Source organism: Ambystoma mexicanum, chromosome 9 (genome assembly GCF_040938575.1).
Source record: "Ambystoma mexicanum isolate Mex_15411 chromosome 9, UKY_AmexF1_1, whole genome shotgun sequence".
NCBI classification, from domain to species: Eukaryota; Metazoa; Chordata; class Amphibia; order Caudata; family Ambystomatidae; genus Ambystoma; species Ambystoma mexicanum.
Genome location: NC_090931.1, coordinates 224,362,004 through 224,376,206, shown reverse-complemented (window position 1 = coordinate 224,376,206; position 14,203 = coordinate 224,362,004). Strand labels below are relative to the sequence as shown.

Below are 14,203 nucleotides of genomic sequence, written 5' to 3'. Positions count from 1 at the left end.
AACTGCTGGCAGGAAGAAGCCTGGGACTGCTCTGGCCCAGCCAAAACCTTTTGGGCGGAGACAGACAGTTTTGTTTAATCGGAGAGCACAGACAATATCTTTTTGATAAAGACTCATAGAAAATTGAACAGAATTGGTATAAATCTGTAAATATAGTGTTAAAAATGAAATTTCTGCTCATGTTTTAAAACTACTCTGGAATCTGTGCGACATTCAGAGACTGAACCACGAAAATGTTGACTTTGTAGCAGTTATGATAATGCTAAAAATATGAAACTCCACAGGGGTATGCCCAGATGTTATGTGCTTGTATCTGGAAGAATTTGTACATATCTGACACTGGGTAACCAACCGAAAGCACGAGAAACTGTCATTTGTGAACCGAAACTCTTAGGAAGATGGGACTTGGACAGATACGTGCCTGATTTAATCTGTAATGTAAATATGTATTATTAGCAAGTTGGTGATATTGGAAATATGTTTCATATGAAAAACAGATTTTCTGTGTAGGAACAAAGGGGAGGTTTTTCCCTGGATTGTAAATTGCAACATCACTATGAGACATTATGACACACTGTTACCTTCTCAAATCAGGAGAGAGGGAAGACTTTAACCAGTAGGCTTCTTAGAGGGTTGGGCATAGTATAATCAGCCTACCTACCCCTTTGGGAAATACATAAATAGGGACTGTTGAGGACCTAGAGAGACACACATTCACCCATCAACTGATTTACTGGTGAAGCGCTCTGCAGGAAGAACCCAGATCAAGACTCCAGAACCCAGATCAAGACTCCAGAACTCTGAAGCAGAAGGCCCAATCCAAAGCTGAACCCTTCTCAGCTGGCCTTTAAAATCCTGCAACCTGATTTTAACCCCAAAACTTCCAAGGAGCACAACCAATTCAACACCCGGGCTGTGCTGTTTTCCTGCTTCTTGTCAAGAACTCTTGCTAGAACCCAGAGATCCAAACCAGTACAGCAGAGCTGTAATCCAGACCCAACCCGTCAGATCCAGTCCAAGAGGCCGTGCAGAGAGAGTGCCGTGCTGAAAGCAGAACTAGGTGCCCTGAATCCTGTCCGGTGGCGAGCAGATTCCAGTCCAAAACCCTTGACCAGATCTTTCACGGGCCTATTCCAAAACCATAGTTGTGAGTATTTAGCATAGAATTGTCCATAGCCAATTTCTTATCCTTAAGTAATCCTATCCAACCCATTCTATCATATCCAGACTGCATTGTAGAACCTCTTTTGTTTGTCCTGAATCCTTCTTTCATGCATATAATCCTGTGATAATTGTAGTGATAAATCATCTTTGCGCTAATATATAATTGCTGAAGAAAGGCAAGTGTCGCAGCGGGCAAAGATCAGACCTCTGGACTGGTGGCTGTACCGTTGATATCTCGCATCTTCATAGCCCCCCCTTAGTGTTAAGAATTCCTTGTTTGTAATCTTCAACAGCGCATCTATCATTTGAAATCTTGACTCTTTTTGAGAAAAATCGACCTTTACTAAAACCTCTAATTTTTGAACCGTACATGCTAGAAACAAAATCATCCGCAGCTTTCAAACGAATCCAAAACCGCATTCGAACTCCTTATAGTTTTGCCGCAATCGCGCTTAACGCATGCGGAAAAAGTTGCCGCGATTGGGCTCAATTTCACCACATGTAAAACAGTTATTTCTTTGCATTCAACCTCTGAATTCAGTTTCCAATCTGCCAGTCATTCAATCATCATTGCTAGTGTCTACCTGAACCTATACAAAGCGGCTCCCACTAGTTCTGAATCCATTTTTAGAGAATTAAATCCATTTTTAGCATTTTTCCCATTCATTTAAAATCACATTCAAAAGCAATTGACCTGTTTTAAAATCATTTGTTTTTCTCCATATGTTTGCTGGGGGGGGAATTGGGATTGAACTTGCATTTGTTGAGTGTATTTATTCCTGAAACCTGTTTTCTCCCCTTCCATCTCTATATTGCATATTAGGGGGGATTGAGTATTATCAGGGGGAAAGAGTGATTACATTGCTTTGATTGAACACACAAAAGTATTATTTCTGTGCTGCATTAATTCCTATCATTGCATTTCATTGAACCCACACAAAGTTTTATTCTATGCTACATTATTCTTATCATCCATACTCCTATTGATTAAAGATTGTTGATTATTGTAATATCACCCAACGCTGATTATATAAATATTAATAGCGTGATATCTAGATATTGTTCAAATTCATAAAAGTGTGATATATATATTGTTCAATCCATCAAATAAATCTTTTAACTTTGCAAAACAACCTACTTCTTGGTTCAGTGAGACCGGGGGGGATTCAAAGAGAGGGGCGTCATATAAGGGTACACCGTTCAGAAATAAAAGAACTTTAGACATAAAAATATATAATTAAGTGTTCCAGCTGGGCATCTCACGCTAGGCATTGACTTAGTTGAAGTGCTGGGTTGAAATCACTTACAGTTTGCCATACTGTGCTATCACATAGTTGGGGGCAGCTGTTAAACATTGGGGAGATATGAGAACACCATGATTTAAAGGGGATTTAATTGAAAGCATATTTTACGGTGGGGGCTGCAAAGAGGCAAAATAAACCTGTTTTGCCATGGCGGTCACACTGACGATCAGGCAGTGTGAAAGAATGACCTTTTGAAATGCAATATGCACAAATACATATGCTTTTAGCCCCTTCAGAGGCCTGGGACGGCAGTGGCACGAAGGTCATGTTTTTTTGCAGACCCGCAGCTTCCAGCTACTGGCATTTTGAAGTAGAGTGGATCACGGCACCCCGAGTGAGGTCATACAAAGGCCCAGGAAAGGTCAAGGAGTTGTTAAAAAGCTATTGAAAAGCTTGTTAAATGATTGGAGGCATTGCTTTGGAATTTAAATTGGTTATATTCTGCAGTCATGCAGACTGATGATCATCTAGTGCTGATCTTGTTGTAAATAACAAATACATTGCAGCCTTTTTAATTCCACCAAAATAAGTTGTAAACAATGCTGAAAGGGGAAACACATGCACATTCCAGCGTTAAGAGGATTAATATGCACGTGCACGTATTTTCTTTAGTCAGACGTCCTGATCTTCCAAATCGTATTTATATTCCAAGGAAATCATCTGTGGGCCTGCAACACATTTGCTATTTTATGAAAATTCCTACATTTCTGGTTATTTGGTCTATGATTGGTGTGAAACTACTTGAAGAAACCATTTTGATACTCGGGGACCACAACTGAGGATATGTTGCACACACTATATGCCTCTGAGGAAGGAACATGGGGCCAGTATGTGATTTAGGCCATCCATTTTCAAGTACCACCAGAATACCCTTGGAAATGCAACCATCCCAGGGGTGTTTGTTAATTGTTATCCATACTTCGGCTGCACACACTGTTTCTTGTGAAACAGGAAAACAAAGTGACAAATCGCTTCACTGCAATTAGTTAATGAGTACCAGTCAATGCTCAAACTTTCCACCCATTTTAGGAAAGCCCAAAATCTACCTGCCTGTTTTGGGAAAACAAGTTAACCCCAAAGCTCTGCGCTCCAATGTGCCTGCCATGCAGTGAAATGTCCTGTCACGATAACTGCATACATGACGGATCGTACTTTCATTCACTGGATAAAGAAAGGGGCACTAACTTCCCTGTGCATGGGACGAGTCGGAAACAGCATGATGCCCAAACAGCAAATAATGGCAAAGTTACAAGATATGGGGAAATGAAACCGGAATATCTGTTGTTTTACAGGCACCTGAAGGGAGCACGGGTGAGATTATACACAGAGGATCCAGATGCTGGGAACGATTCCTCAGAAATGTACTTACTAGGCCAGGTGTCTTCAGATCACACAAGTGCAAGAGAAGGGGAAAGGGAAAAGTGTGTGGGGGAAGGGAGAGAGGAAGTGCAGTACATGGGATAGTAGAATAAATAAGAAAAATAAAAAGCGGCCAGCTGGTGGCGAGTGCAAGTTAAGTGCAGATATAGGTGCTGGTAGAGGGACTGTAGGGATACAGAAAACAGTCCCCAGGTGCAGGGGTTGCTAGGGAGGCAGTTCAGGTGTGCAACTGGCGGGGTGTGGGCCCGAGATCAGAAGGGTGGCCAGGTGTCCAGTGCAGTTTCAGCCAGGAATTCAGCAGGGGAGAGGGGTAGAGAAAGCAGAAGCAAAGAGGAAGGTTTTGAGGTACTTCTGGAACCGGAGATGGTTCTCCTCAAGTTTCAGGGAGGCAGGAAGGCTGTTCCAGAGGGAGGCCCCTGCCGAAGAGAGTGATCGGCCAACAACTCGTTGCTTGGAGAATCGACAAGACTTTCATAGATCGGACTTGTCTAGCCTTGTCTGCAGAGAAAAGGGGAAAGGCAGAGTAGGAGAGAGGGGGGTGGCTGCAGAGGGCCAGAGGAAGAGCAGGGAATGGAGGGAGGGAGGCGATAGGAGGAGAGTGAGGACATGATGTCCTGAGTTTTAGTGAGAAGCCAGTGCCGTGCAGAAGGCCTGGGAAGGGACAGGAGAGGTAGAGACTGCGGCAGGATTGGCCAGTTCCTTGCAGATTTTAAAGAGTTCAGCCGAGTTGTTAGATGCCGCGAGATGCAGGCTTGGATATGAGCTCTCTTCTTGGTGAGGACGGAGAGCCGGTATTGCCTTTGCAGCAGGCGGCAGGCCAGTTTGTCAGAGGATGAACATGAAGCACGTCATTTCCTCTCGGCCACACTGCACTTGCATTTTAGGGTGACGAGGTCTGAGTCATACCAGGAGTTAAACTTGGCTTTGAGCTTCAGGCGGATTCTCATGACAGGGGCAAGGATATCAAGAGTATCAGGTATAGAAGAGTGGAGCATGGAGATGGCTGTGTCAGGGTGAGAGTCAGCCAAAGGGGGAGGAGAGGGTGAGAAGGTGGCAGCGAAAGCCTCAACTGACACATGCTTCATGGGTCGGATGACCGAGTAGGTGGGTGACAGTGCAGGAGGTGACTTGGCCTGAGGTGTAGCGAGGGTGAGGTTGGAGGATAGGAGAAAGTGATCATTCCAGGAGAGAGGAGTGGAGAGAGGGACAGAGAGGGGAAGGTCTGAGGAGATCAGAACATCGAGAGTGTGCCCTGCAGAATTAGTTGGGCAGGAGGGGGGAGAATGATGAGTGAGAGAGTCGCAGTGGTCGCGAAAGAGTCCAGAGGGGGGACAGGGTGCATCCAGGTGGATGTTGAAGTCTCCAAAAAGGAGGAGTTGAGTGATTGAGGCCAGGAGTGAGGAGGAGAGGTTCGCCCAATCAGAGAGGAAGGAAGATATCTGACCAGGTGGCCGATAGATAGTAGCCACAGTAAGGGAATGGCAAGGGAAGACAGAGAGCCTGCAGAAGTCCCTGGATCTGGGTCCATCGGTCCGCCAGGAACTCTTGAATTGGCCTCATGAAAAGACAGCAGTTGTTCACCAAACGGATGCACGACGCCATAGCGCCCAGTATCGACATATATCTCCTCACCGATACTTTGGTATTGACCCTCCATTGTTTTTCCAGCTGATTGAGTCTGTGGATTCGATCGACGGATGGTCTTACCAACCCTGACTGGGTTTCGAACTGTGCACCCAAGAACACCAAGCTTCTCGACGGAATCAACGAGGACTTCTCGAAGTTTACTGCAAATCCTAGTCGTGGTAAAAGCTGCATGGTGGCCTGTAAACTTGCTTGAGTTGCCATAGGGACGATCCCCTCACCAACCAGTCGTCGAGATACGGGTAAACGTGATGCCCTTGCTTCCTCAACCATGCTGCAAATGGAGCTAAACATTTCGTGAACGTCCTGAGGGAGGATTTTAGTCCAAAAGGAAGCACTGTGAACTGGCAGTGAATCCGCCCGACCACAAATCTTAGGAACTTTCTGTGTCGTCGACGCATTGGTATGTGGAAGTATGCTTCTTGAAGGTCCAGCGACGCCAGAAAGTACCCTTCTTGAATAGATCGGATCACTTCCTGAAGAATGAGCATCTTGAATTTTAGGTTTTTCAACGTTTTGCTGTGGTCTCGAAGGTCGAGAATGGGATGCCATTTTCCGTTGCGCTTTTTCACTACGAAGTATCGGGAATTTACACCTTGACCCCTCTGCGATTCAGGTACCAATTCTATCGCCCCTTTTTGTAGCATAAGCACTACCTCCTGTTTCAACATGCTCAGGTAGGGTTGAGCCGAAAACGCTGGTGGAACATGCAGGGGGTTGCTTTTGAATTGCAGGGAATGCCCGAACTTTACAGTGTCCAAAACCCACTGGTCCGTGGTTATTTGTTCCCATTCGTCAACACAATACAATACCCTGCCTCCCAGGACGTTCTGACGCCCATCACTGCTGGTCTTTGGCTTGTTTATCTTTCGACTACGAGGAGTAGCCCGTCCTCTTCCTAGAGGCCTGATAGTCTTGGCGTCTTTTCGTGGTCTGAGAAGCCCACCTGTAGCCCTGCGAGGAGTATGCCGGCCTATTGAAAGCCCGGTCCCTTGATGTTGAGAATCAGGAGTTTCCTGATGCTCCTCTAAAGGGGCGAAACAAACAAACATTTCTTCCACTCTGGAGGGCACCCAGAGAATGCGCCGTGTCAGAGTCCTCCTTCATGCCCTTCAAGGCCTTGTCCACCTTTTCGCCGAAAAAAAGGTCTCCCTCAAAAGGCATATCCAGCACCTTGTATTGAACCTCAGGTCTTAAATTGGTGCATTTAAGCCACGCCTGTCTCCGTAGAACAACCCCGTTTCTGCGAGGTCCACAGCGATACTTATAGAATGATTAGAGGCCTATTCCCCCTCTCGGACGAGTAACATCGCCGCCTTCCTGTGTTCTTCTGGGAGATGTTCTAGTATGGGTGCCAACTGGTGCCACATCTCTCTATCATACCTGGCCATTACAGCCAGAGAGTTGGCCGCCTTCACCGTCATTGCACCCACCGACAACACCTTCTTGCCAAAGGCATCTTGTCTCCTGGCCTCGTTCTCCGGGGGAGTCGTGCATTTGTGCTGGGACCTTGCTTTTCTCGCCGCAGCCGCTGACACCACCGACTCTGGGGTTGGTTGGGAGGATAAACATTTGGGAGTGGATTCTGGAGCCTTAAATTTCTTCTCCAGTCTACCTTTTATTGCGGGCTCCGAGAAGGGATGACGCATCGTCTGTAGACCCTCCTGCCACACATGATCTAGGATGGCGACTGAGAACACCGACCTCCTTCTCTTCCCCATATGGTCGAACAGAAAACAGTCTTTTTTCTCCTCCTTCTGGTCCAATCCGAATACGGTACAAGCCTTACTCATCATGGCATGGAAAGAACCAATGTCATCCGGGGGCGACGGTTGAGCTGGGCTCCTTGGAGCTTCGAACTCCGCTTCCGACTCCCAGGTTGGATCCCTAGAGGGGGATAATGAAATATCCAATATGGACCTCCTGTCTGATTCTGAGTCCAGCAGCTCTCCTTCCTCCGGGCGTGTACATGGGAGGCCCTCACGGGCCGGTATTGCCGTCAACACCGTCGGAGCTGGTCGATGAGAAGGACCGGGCTCGTCGATGCCCAGTATCGTCGGAGCTGGTACCTAAGGTAACTTCTCATCCAATTTCCTTAATAAGGTCTGCAATGTAGACAGAACCTCCAGAGATAGAACAGTCTGAGGGTTAAGCAGCGGAGTTGTAACCGGGATACTTGTCCCGCTCGAAAGAATTAGCTTGCTAACCCCTTGTAACCCCAGCTCTGCAGGTCCAGCTACCCGCTCACACTCGTCGTCCACAGAGTTTATGGACAAGGCCGCCTCCTACTGCAGGAAGGATTCCGGCAAAACCGGGTTGTATACTTCCGGCCGCCAGGCCTCCTGTGGAACCTCCGTCGACGAGGCTAAATTTCGGCCAGCCGTCGTCATCGTAGTCGTCGTAGCCACCACCTGCGGCAGAGCGGCAGACGAAACCAACTGTGTCATTGGTCATGAGGGAGTCCACGACCGTCCTCCCGTCGACGACGGTGGTATCTGCGCAGCTCCTGGAGGCGTTCCCGCCTTTTTGGAACTCAACCTGTGTTTCTCAGACTCTTGACTCGAGGATGATCTATGATGATCACCTGAGGAGGATCTCGACTTCTCCTTCCTCTCCTTTTTCGATGAGGACGACGATGAGGTTTTCTTCAGTGAAGCTTCTCTTGCGGAATACTTTTCCGAAGACCCTTTCTCCTTAGGGCGTGCTTTCTTCACCGGGGGTTCAGCCGATGCTGAACGGTGGGGGGCCCCCAAGGATTTTGTTGTCGAGGGCAAACTACGCGTGGAGCCTACCTCCGAAGGCGGGTGCGCACCTGCTCCCTCGTTCAACCAGGCCACCAACCGCCGACTTCGGTCTTTAAGAGTCTTCTGGGAGAAGCCCTTACAGATGTCACTTGTCTGCCGAGTGGTGAGGGTGTAGACAATATATACAGTCCATATGGCCATCTCCCTCATACACTTTCTTTAGCACGCATGTAGCGCACAAGCTTTTCCAGACACTGGGAAAAAAAACACAACAAAACAACCTAGTAGAAGACACGAGGTGATCCCACTACTTTGGAAGGCGGTTGAAATCTGAAGGGAGCTGCGGGGGCGGGGCATTTATACTGCTACATCCTATTGGGGCATGCGTAAGCAGCCCAAAACGACGTAGATAGGACACAAAAGTGTCGAAGTTTTTCCTATGGAAAATAGCTTTATAAGTGTACCGAGGGTTCCCAGTCTGACGACGGGGAATATTCTAAGCATGTGAATCCATGAAAGATCCAATGCTGGAGAATGGCCAGTTCCTTTCAGATTTTAAAGAGTTCAGCCGAGTTGTTAGATGCCGCAGAGATGCAGGCTTGATTATGAGCTCTCTTCTTGGTGAGGACGGAGAGCCGGTATTGCCTTTGCAGCCGGCGGCAGGCCAGTTTGTCAGAGGATGAACATGAAGCACGTCATTTCCTCTTGGCCACCCTGCACTTGCATTTTAGGGTGACGAGGTCTGAGTCATACCAGGAGTTAAACTTGGCCTGGGGCTTCAGCGGATTCTCATGACAGGGGAAAGGATATCAAGAGTATCAGATAAAGAAGAGTGGAGCATGGAGAGGGCTGTGTCAGGGTGAGAGTCAGCCAAAGGGGGAGGAGAGAGTGAGAAGGTGGCAGCGAAAGCCTCAACTGACACACGCTCCATGGGTCGGATGACCGAGTAGGTGGGTGGCAGTGCAGGAGGTGACTTGGCCTGAGGGGTAGCGAGGGTGAGGTGGGAGGATAGGAGAAAGTGATCACTCCAGGAGAGAGGAGTGGAGAGAGGGACAGAGAGGGGAAGGTCTGAGGAGATCATAACATCGAGAGTGTGCCCTGCAGAATGAGTTGGGCAAGAGGGGAGAATGGTGAGTGAGAGAGAGTCGCAGTGGTCGCGAAAGAGTCCAGAGGGGGGACAGGAGGCATCCAGGTGGATGTTGAAGTCTCCAAAAAGGAGAAGTTGAGTGGTTGAGGCCAGGAGTGAGGAGGAGAGGTCCGCCCACTCAGAAAGGAAGGAAGAAATCTGACCAGGTGGCCGATAGATAGTAGCCACAGTAAGGGAATGGCACGGGAAGACAGAGAGCCTGCAGAAGAGGCATTCAAAAGAGGAGTATCTCCTCTATCGGCTAAACAAGAGGTGATCTCTCTCTCTCCATGCCAGGGCCTGGGAAGTGGGAACCAGCAGAAAGGCACTGGTCTGGAAGGGAAGTCAATTGTGTAGAGGAGCTGGATTACGCTACAGGCTGCATGTGTGCGTCTGACTAATACTAAAAGTGAAATACGAACGTGCCCGAATTTTTCCCCACCCTCACTGTGACTGGCTTGCAGGATGTGGACACAGACATTTGCCTCCTGCAGCACTACAATCCCTGGGTAGTTAAGCAGTACAGAATTGAGTTTGTTGCAATGAAGTCTGCATCATCATGTGTCTCTTCTGGATTAGATGGGGAGGGGGATTACACAACACAGAATGTATACATTATAAAATGAAACATGTTTTTTTCATTTACTTACTTTACTGCACGCCGGCCCACATGCACAAATTCTAGTGTGTCTGTCTCTCCACAGTCAGTCTCCTCACCTCGCCAGGCTGAGCCAAACAGCAGCAGCTCCTCGAATAGGGCTTGATCAACGACTCGTCTGTCACCTTGCACTGCAGCATGTGTGCCATGTAGACTAGGCCTGCTGCTGCTCACACACACTCATGTGCTTCTCTGCTCCTCGTGCTCATGACATCAACACTTCCACTTCCTCTGGCATCTCCGAGCATGTGCTTAGGTTTGATAGCTGGCTGCACCGAGCACAGAGGCACACCCAATGCGCATGACGGGCATGCCAAGTGCTGGGTCGGCGGGAGCGGGATGTGTCATGATTAGCTGCCGCTTGCCGGACCTGGCCTGGCACTGCTACATTAGCAACAACAGGCCCCTTGGCTCCGCAAGGAGTCAGGCAGGCGACATCCCCGGGCCATCACTGCCCCCTCCCGAGGCAGGGCCGTAATTTGCAAAATACAACTTGTATGACACGAGCATGCTCAGCCAGCTCCGCTCCTCACACATCCCTGCCAGGCAAGCCCCAAACCATTCATGTTATTGTGGCTTAGTTCAAATGACACACAGTCTTCAGTACGCAGCCCGACCGAGGGCCGAGCGGGGGCTTCCTGGCTGGTGGTGCCATGCCAACAGTAGCTGTGCCTGGGGGGGCACGCAGTGCTTTGATACATTTTTTCATCAAAGCAAAGTTAACACTCAGGAACTAAGTGTTATATTGCTTTGATGAAACCGCACAAAGCACATGAAATGCTTTTAATCGGCGATCGATCCAGGACCATGTGCCGTAATCCAGCATCTTTGAAAAAGCAAAGTACAGTATCACCATGTATGGGTTATACGTTTGATGTGATCTATATAGCCTTAGGTAGTATGGTGAGATGTTAACAATTATACTGCATGGTTTACTCAAAATAACAACTAGTGTGTGAACATGTTTTTGCAGGTAAAATAATTGACAAAATGAAAAATAGGCACTTACTGTTGCAATTTATAACATCAATGATTTCAAACTTCTTTTTAATTTCTACTCCATTGTTAGAGCTTCAGATTTATATGCAAAGGGAGACAAAAAGGTTCAAACATGTTAAAATAATGCACAGAATTCATCAACATAAACACAATGTTTATAGAGCCTTGCCCCCAAACCCACATGCCTTGCCACCATTGCTCACTTTATTCTTGCATCGAAGCGCCATACTCTCTCTTTATGGATGATAATTAAGAGATGCAACAAATACTGCCACATAAGCCCAAACAAACCCACCCAGAAGTGACCAGCAAATATTTGTGGGTCACTGCTTTGACGTTTCATTTACCAGTGAATATTCATGAGTCACTCCTGGGGGACACATTTGGCCAAAACAATTCACCCAAAGTGCCACTATGGCCCTACACAGAATGCTCACTCACAGCACCACTCGGGATCCACTCACTCCCCCCACAGCACTCCTAATCCTCTCCTTCTCATCGGCCTCCTAAGTAGTCGTGAAGATCCTTCCCCAAAGCATGCACGCAAGTATGTTACACTAGCCCGCCCCACAACCCATCCCCCGTCCAACCTCAAAAGCACTTCTTTGCTGACCTTATTTAGTTTACTCTTTGGGGGAATGTTATGTGCCGTGTAGACTCAAGTCGAGAGTCCTCTTTGGGAAGAAATCTATTTTATTTTATTTTCATCACAAGTGAATCAACTCATACTTAGGTTCTCTGGGCCTTAAAACAGGTTTAAGCCTACCAGTTCCCAGTATTTCATTGGTGTCTGTTATATGGCCCTGTGGGGGATTGCAGGAGACATCTCTTTTTGTAGGGCCCTTGTGAGAGAAAATACACATTTGCAGGAAAGTTCACAAAAACGTAAAAAAAGTTCTCAGAACGGCATAAAAACCAACATTCAGATAATTCAAGTTTTCATGCATCTATTTAGCCTAGCACAGGCATAGATGTATTTACAACAAGGTCGACTAGGGTCAGGCCCCGAGCAGCAGATTGCCAGAGGAGTTGCATTTTATAGCAGTTAATTTTTTATTAACTGGTTGTCATTTTTTAAACATAAAGCCAATGTTGTTTCTCAGAGTCTGGCTGATGCACAGCCGTTATCAGTCATTCCATTCAGAGACCTGATGTTTTTGATGGCCAAACTTTTACATATGCTTGATATTTACAAAAGCTTTATTGTTAGGGTGATTTAGTTTTCAAAATTAAAAAAGGAAACTCATACCAAACGCAGCATGCTTTAGGTATTTAGTGATTCCGTCAGACAACTCTCACAGACATATATGACAGATATAAAGCTCTTTGGTCATCCTTCCCAAAATGCTCTTAACATGCAAAACAGTTAAAACCTCATTAGTTTTATTGATGCCAGTTCACATTATTTTTGAAGTTCTTTCCAATCAATACATCAATACTTACATACACATTGTTAAGCAATCACTTTTATATTCAAATACACAACATGCATTTTTTAAACAGTTGCAAAAATGAGGGTGTTCCCCTTCAGAAATGTAAAGGTTAACAACGATGCATCATTGAAAGATATTAAACGCACGCGCATGCTTGAGTGTGAAATACAGAGTTCCCACAGGTGGCACTAAAATGATGTTCAGAAGCAAGTACTAATTTCCCTCCCCAGCCCCACATTTCAGAGGTCTGTGGCAGCCCAAAAATTGCAAGCATGAAATACATCACAGAGACGTAAAAATGGCAGAGAGTAAATCTGAAAGCGCAAGTACGTCAAGAAACCTATGAAAGGATACCCACAGCCATAGAGGGGTGAGAACAAAAACTGTGTACCAAAGTTACACACTGTTTCACATCTATAAAGGTGTCCCTTAAATATATCCATTCAGCCATCTTTACAGAAGCTGCTTAGTGCTAAGCAGGCAAATGGCATCCCTGCTGGGTTTATTTTGTGTCTTTGATGTCATTCTGCTGCACGCTCATTCCTACCAGGAGAACCAACTGAAAGGTATGTCACACAATGCATAACTGTGATGTTTATAAGTCATCTTTACACAAGTTATATTTTAAATAAAAGGTAGGACTTTTAACGTGAAACAGTTCTTCAAACGAAAGCAGGACATCTAAGTCTATTCCCACAAATCTCAAAATGTTCCTATGTATCGTACAGTCCAACCAACTCTACAGAGTTAACGAACAGTTTAAATTACCTTAAAGTTAAGCTTGCAAGACCCATGGCCAAAACTACACCCAAAAAGGTAATATTGTGCTGGAACTCGCGATTCATTGCTCACTTTTTCTCTTGGAGAGTTGGGTATTTTGAACAATTGCACAAACAGTAATAATGTAAACAGTATGTCCCACTTCATTTGTTATTAAAGGTGCCTTCATTGTGCAGCTATGAGGAATTCTGAATGCTGTTGCTTCCCACACATGAATGTTCAGTGTCGCCGGTATCCATTACTCCACCATGGGAATGAACAGCCAAAGAATCCAAGACCCGTGTCCAACTGTCTTTACTCTACTGAGGTTTTTATGCCCAGGCAGAGTTTGCAAACGTCACTTAGTTTGCCACATTTTAATGGTGTTCCAGCCCAAGCGATTGGAGGTGCATCGGCTGCAGCAGGAAACTTGCTTCATTTCCATTTTGCCTCCTGCTAACACCAGAGCTGTAACCATGAGAAGGGGGTAGAGTTATTTTTATTCAACATTTTTAAATGTGTCTGTATTGAATTAAATTGAATTGATATTTTATTTCTGTTGCGCTCATACACAAGTGTTTCAGAGTGCAAAAAGGCAAGGGAGGGCAACAGGGGAGATCAAAACAACGATCTTACTAGGCCCAGTGACATTGAGAACGTGCAAGTGCATGGGTGAGGGGAAAAAATGCAAGGAAGGGGGAGACGTGGAAAGTGCGCAGGAAAAGGAGAACAGAATAAATAATAAATTAAAAAAGCAACAAAAGTGGTAGTGCAGCCAGCAAGGGGCAAGTGCTGAGTTTAAGGTAGCAGACAGGGTAGGTCAGATGAGTACAGGAAGAAAAAGGGGGGGCTGTATGGGTGCAGATACAGACCTCAGTGCAAGGGGTGGCCCGGAGGCAGTGTGAGAGGGTGGTAGGGTGACCAGGAACCTGGGTCGGGAGGACAAAGGGCGGCTAGGTGCACGGTGCTAGGAGAGAACAGATCCGCACGGG

General features: G+C 46.5%; 1 protein-coding gene across 5 annotated transcripts in view; it reads right to left on the bottom strand.

Annotated features, from left to right (window-relative positions):
* The window catches only part of LOC138487891 (NXPE family member 1-like), a 391,648-nt gene that overhangs the window by 153,763 nt on the left and 223,682 nt on the right, over positions 1-14,203 (bottom strand). For all 5 annotated transcript variants that reach the window (XM_069614512.1, XM_069614511.1, XM_069614513.1 and 2 more), the window contains one exon: positions 11,030-11,091. In XM_069614512.1, the coding sequence (XP_069470613.1) occupies positions 11,030-11,091 (62 nt within the window). The remainder of the gene's footprint in view (positions 1-11,029; positions 11,092-14,203) is intronic.